At 42.9% G+C, this 4,140-nt stretch overlaps 1 protein-coding gene across 1 annotated transcript in view; it reads right to left on the bottom strand.

Annotated features, from left to right (window-relative positions):
• The window catches only part of pdlim1 (PDZ and LIM domain 1 (elfin)), a 10,315-nt gene extending 6,954 nt beyond the window's left edge, over positions 1–3,361 (bottom strand). The window contains exons 1-3 of the mRNA XM_014019904.1: positions 3,090–3,361; positions 1,018–1,169; positions 828–912 (exon numbers count right to left, since the gene is read on the bottom strand). Of these exons, the coding sequence (XP_013875358.1) occupies positions 828–912; positions 1,018–1,169; positions 3,090–3,182 (330 nt within the window). The 5' untranslated portion in view covers positions 3,183–3,361. The remainder of the gene's footprint in view (positions 1–827; positions 913–1,017; positions 1,170–3,089) is intronic.
• Positions 3,362–4,140: the final 779 nt, after the last annotated feature.

Here is a 4,140-nt window from a genome sequence, read left to right as displayed (position 1 = left end):
AAAACCAGAACCTGAAGCTGAAACCAGAACCTGAAGCTGAAACCAGAACCTGAAGCTGAAACCAGAACCTGAAGCTGAAACCAGAACCTGAAGCTGAAACCAGAACCTGAAGCTAAAACCAGAACCTGAAGCTAAAACCAGAACCTGAAGCTAAAACCAGAACCTGAAGCTGAAACCAGAACCTGAAGCTGAAACCAGAACCTGAAGCTAAAACCTGAACCTTAAGCTGAAACCTGAACCCAAAAACCAGAACCTGAAGCTAAAAACAGAACCTGAAGCTGAAAACAGAACCTGAAGCTAAAAACAGAACCTGAAGCTGAAACCAGAACCTGAAGCTGAAACCAGAACCTGAAGCTGAAACCAGAACCTGAAGCTGAAACCAGAACCTGAAGCTGAAACCAGAACCTGAAGCTGAAACCAGAACCTGCAACTAAAACCAGAACCTGTAACTAAAACCAGAACCTGAAGCTGAAACCAGAACCTGGAAGGTGACGAGTTTCTTCCAGATGTTTAAAACGTGTTTTTTTTTAAATAAAACTTTAGTGAGTCAACAGAACACAAAGGGCCCGGGGCTCCGGTCCAGTCGGGTCAGAACGTTCCACAGACGGAGCAGGAAGTGAGGCGGGTGATAAAAACTAGCATCTCCTAGGAAACGCCCTGTTAGGAAGTAAACAATGACTTCACTGCTGGCAGCCGGGCTTTAACCACCAGCCTTCAGGCCCAGAGAGAGAGAGAGAGAGAGAGAGATGCAGCTCGACCCGACGTCATCCAGAACCACAGATTCTAAAAGCCAACAGGTCCGGTCCAGGTTCGGTTCTGGAACTCACCCGGGGCTCAGAGGCCAGGTTCATCTTGTAGGGATGAGACTTTCCTTCCTCGGAGGAGAGCGGCGACCAGAGTTTAGATTCTGACCTGAGGAAAAAGTCTGTTAGCAAAATATTACCTGACCCATCCATCAAACAAAGATGGCCGCCAGCTGCGAGTTTTGGCCCCGCCCCCTGACCGGCTCAGACTCACCTGTCCACGGACAGAACCATCTCCTCCACGCAGCTCTTGATCTTGTTCTGGGCCTCCAGGTGAGTCATGCTCTCTGTGGCGTCTCCGTTGATTGACAGGATGATGTCACCGGTGCAGAGGTTGGCCTGCGCCGCTTTACTGCCGGGGTTCACCTGCCAGGTAGAACGCATTACAGGTGCTCGCCGCCACGCGGGTACGCGCTCAATGTCAACAAAACTGGATCAGCTGAAGACCACCTGACTTACCTCACTTTCTTCATTTGTCAAAAAATAAATAAAACATTTCTATCTGGGTCATTTGAATAAAAACTTCGGCTGTCGTCATGACTTTAGCTCATCTTTGTTGACAGTAAACACTCAAACGGTTTAATGTTTACTGTCAGACGTTTTCAGACAGCAGACATCAAGGTCGAGATAAGAACAGAACCGGTCCAGACTCCTCCTCCTCCTCCGGTTGGAGTGGACCATCAGCCGAACCCGTGTTTACAACAGCCGAAACACGACTGAAGATATAAAACGACAGAAAAGCAAATGATCAACTTAAACTGACGCCAGGATCAGCTGCTCCTGACCGGGCGGCAACGATCAGAAACTGAAAACAGGAAGTGTGGGTGGGCGGGGCAGGAAGTGGAGCGTCAGATTCAGCTGTGAGGCGTCGCAACTTTAAGAGTGATGTCATCAACAGCCGAACATTTAACAAACAGAATCATGTTAGGAGTTCATCAGGACCCAGTTTTACCTAGCTTTAGCTATTTTTAACTTTAGCTACTTTTTACTAAATGTAGCTTTTAGTTTCAGGTGAATTTGCTACATTTAGTTACCATTTTAGCTTCTGTTAGCTAATGTTTTCCCTCTTTTCCAGAGGTTTTCTGCTTTTTTAATCTTTCAGCTGACATTTTGCTTCTTTTAGCTGTTTTGCTCCTTTTTCGCTTGTGTTCTGTTTCTTTTAGATAATTTTCTCCTTTTTACTACTTTCAGATTTGAGCACGTAGCTATTTATTTTTAGTTAGCATTCTGTATATTTTAGCTGCCGTTTTGCACATTTTTGCCGCTTCCTTTTAGCTAAAGATTCGCTCCTATCTAGTGCTCTGCTACCTTGAGGCTTAAGCTAGCTTAAGATACCTTTAGCTAGCATTTTGCATACTTTAGCTGGTGTTTTGCTTCGTTTAGTTGGTCATTTAGTCATTTTATCTAGAGTTCTAGTTCTTTAAAATTTAAGCTAGCCTTAGCAACTTTTAGCTTTTGGTTGGCAATTTGCAAATAAGTAGTGTTTTGCTCATTTTAACTAGTCTGGAGTATTTTTAATTGTTAGCCAGTCTTGCAGAATTTAGCTTTCAGCTAACTGTTTTCTACTGCTAGTGCTACTTCTAGCTGATGTTCTGCTTTTAACTTAGTTTCAGACTTACATTGTTTTCACAGCAAATACTGTCTAATTTGTTTTTACATATGAAAATAAAACACTTTTCAATTAAACCAACAAAAAACAGCTTAAATAACTAATATTTTGCAGCTTAAATCGGCTAAAATGTCTGTGGTTTCTAAGCATAAATAAAAAAGATGATTATTCTGTTCTGAAGAGACAAAACGTTTCATTTATCATCTTAAACATAAATACAAATAAAAGGGAACACTAAACATTTATTTAACTCTTTATTTTTTTAGTTTCAGAGCAGGACTCCATATTTAAAGAGACAGTTTGTAACTTTATCTCAACCCGTGTTTACATAARTTAGTCCCTCAGAATGGCCGCCTCTTCCCTTTAATCGATCTTTAATCGCGGGTTTCAGGTATCAAAGCTAAAGTCTTTTTTTTTAAAAAATAAAACAATTATGGTTTGTTTAAGTAATTGGTCTAAAAAATGTACAGTTTTGAGTTAAACCCAAGTAAAAACCGACTTCCGTTCACGTTAATTAACGGAATAATTAAGGGAAACAAGCCGAAGTTTGAGCTTCCCGTTAAACTCTGTTAGCTTAAAGCTACAGGTTACTTTAAAACGCGCCCGCGCGAGATTAGCATAAACTTTAGTGAACTTTTAGCAGCCAGGTGTGTGAGATAAACTTAACAGAAACTTACTCGGGAAATGGCCAGAGGCTGGTCGAAGTCTTTGCCGCCGACCAGCCGGAACCCCCAGGGCCCGGGACCCTCCATCTCAACCCGGAGAGGCATGATGATGATGATGATCCGGACGCAGGTCTGTTAATAACCGGAGCTAAATTAACGACGGGTTCAGCTCCTGTCGCGCGTGACACGAACAGTTTCAGAGTGACGGGCCGGGCCCAGGTTCGGGTGTCTCGCTCGCCAGCCGGGGGTGGACCCAGGTTCCAGTCTGACGAATCGGTTCGACGCTATCTCGCTGATAATTGAGCGGCCAAAGATCGTGTATGTAGTAAGATGAATCACTCCGCTCTGGCAGGTAAGCTCAATGAGCGCGACTTCTGGTCACGTGATTTGAAGCATCGTTTTTATTGGTTAAAGACAAGAAATCTGCTAATTAGGCTAATTACACTGATTATTTTACTTTGCATTTCACCACTCATTTTTATTAATTACATGCTGTTTATTTTTTATTTTACTCCTCTTTAAATTTTGTAAACATGGTCCTTCATAATTATCTGCATTTTTGCACCTGCTCCTTTTTGCTTTGGTCCTAACACTAAATACATAAAATATTCTGCATTTATTACAGTTTCTCTTGGGTTTCAGTGATATAAAATGAAACCACAGAACCCAGCTGCATTAAAACATTAATTAAACCAAAGTGCACTCTTATTTTATTCAGACAACATGATAAAAACCTGCTGTAACACAACGTAGTGTTGATTGTGAAACAGTGAAAGTTTGTTAAAGTCRCAGCAGAGCGGGCCGTCTTCATGTTTGGCCTCACTGCCGGATCTCCTGACATCATCCTGTTCTGTGAGAGCTTACCATTTATGGTAGAGCAGAACCCCAGGATGTGGAATGTGACACTCCCAGAACATGAATTCCTGCCAGGAGCTCCTCTGAGTGACACACACCCTCTCCCCCTGCCTTTAACCCTTTAGACCGGGTCTGTTCAGGAAAACACACACACACACACACACACACACACACACACACACACACACACACACACACACACACACAC

The sequence above is a fragment of the Austrofundulus limnaeus genome, unplaced genomic scaffold, assembly GCF_001266775.1.
Source record: "Austrofundulus limnaeus strain Quisiro unplaced genomic scaffold, Austrofundulus_limnaeus-1.0 Scaffold235, whole genome shotgun sequence".
NCBI classification, from domain to species: Eukaryota; Metazoa; Chordata; class Actinopteri; order Cyprinodontiformes; family Rivulidae; genus Austrofundulus; species Austrofundulus limnaeus.
This window is presented reverse-complemented; position numbering and strand designations above follow the sequence as displayed.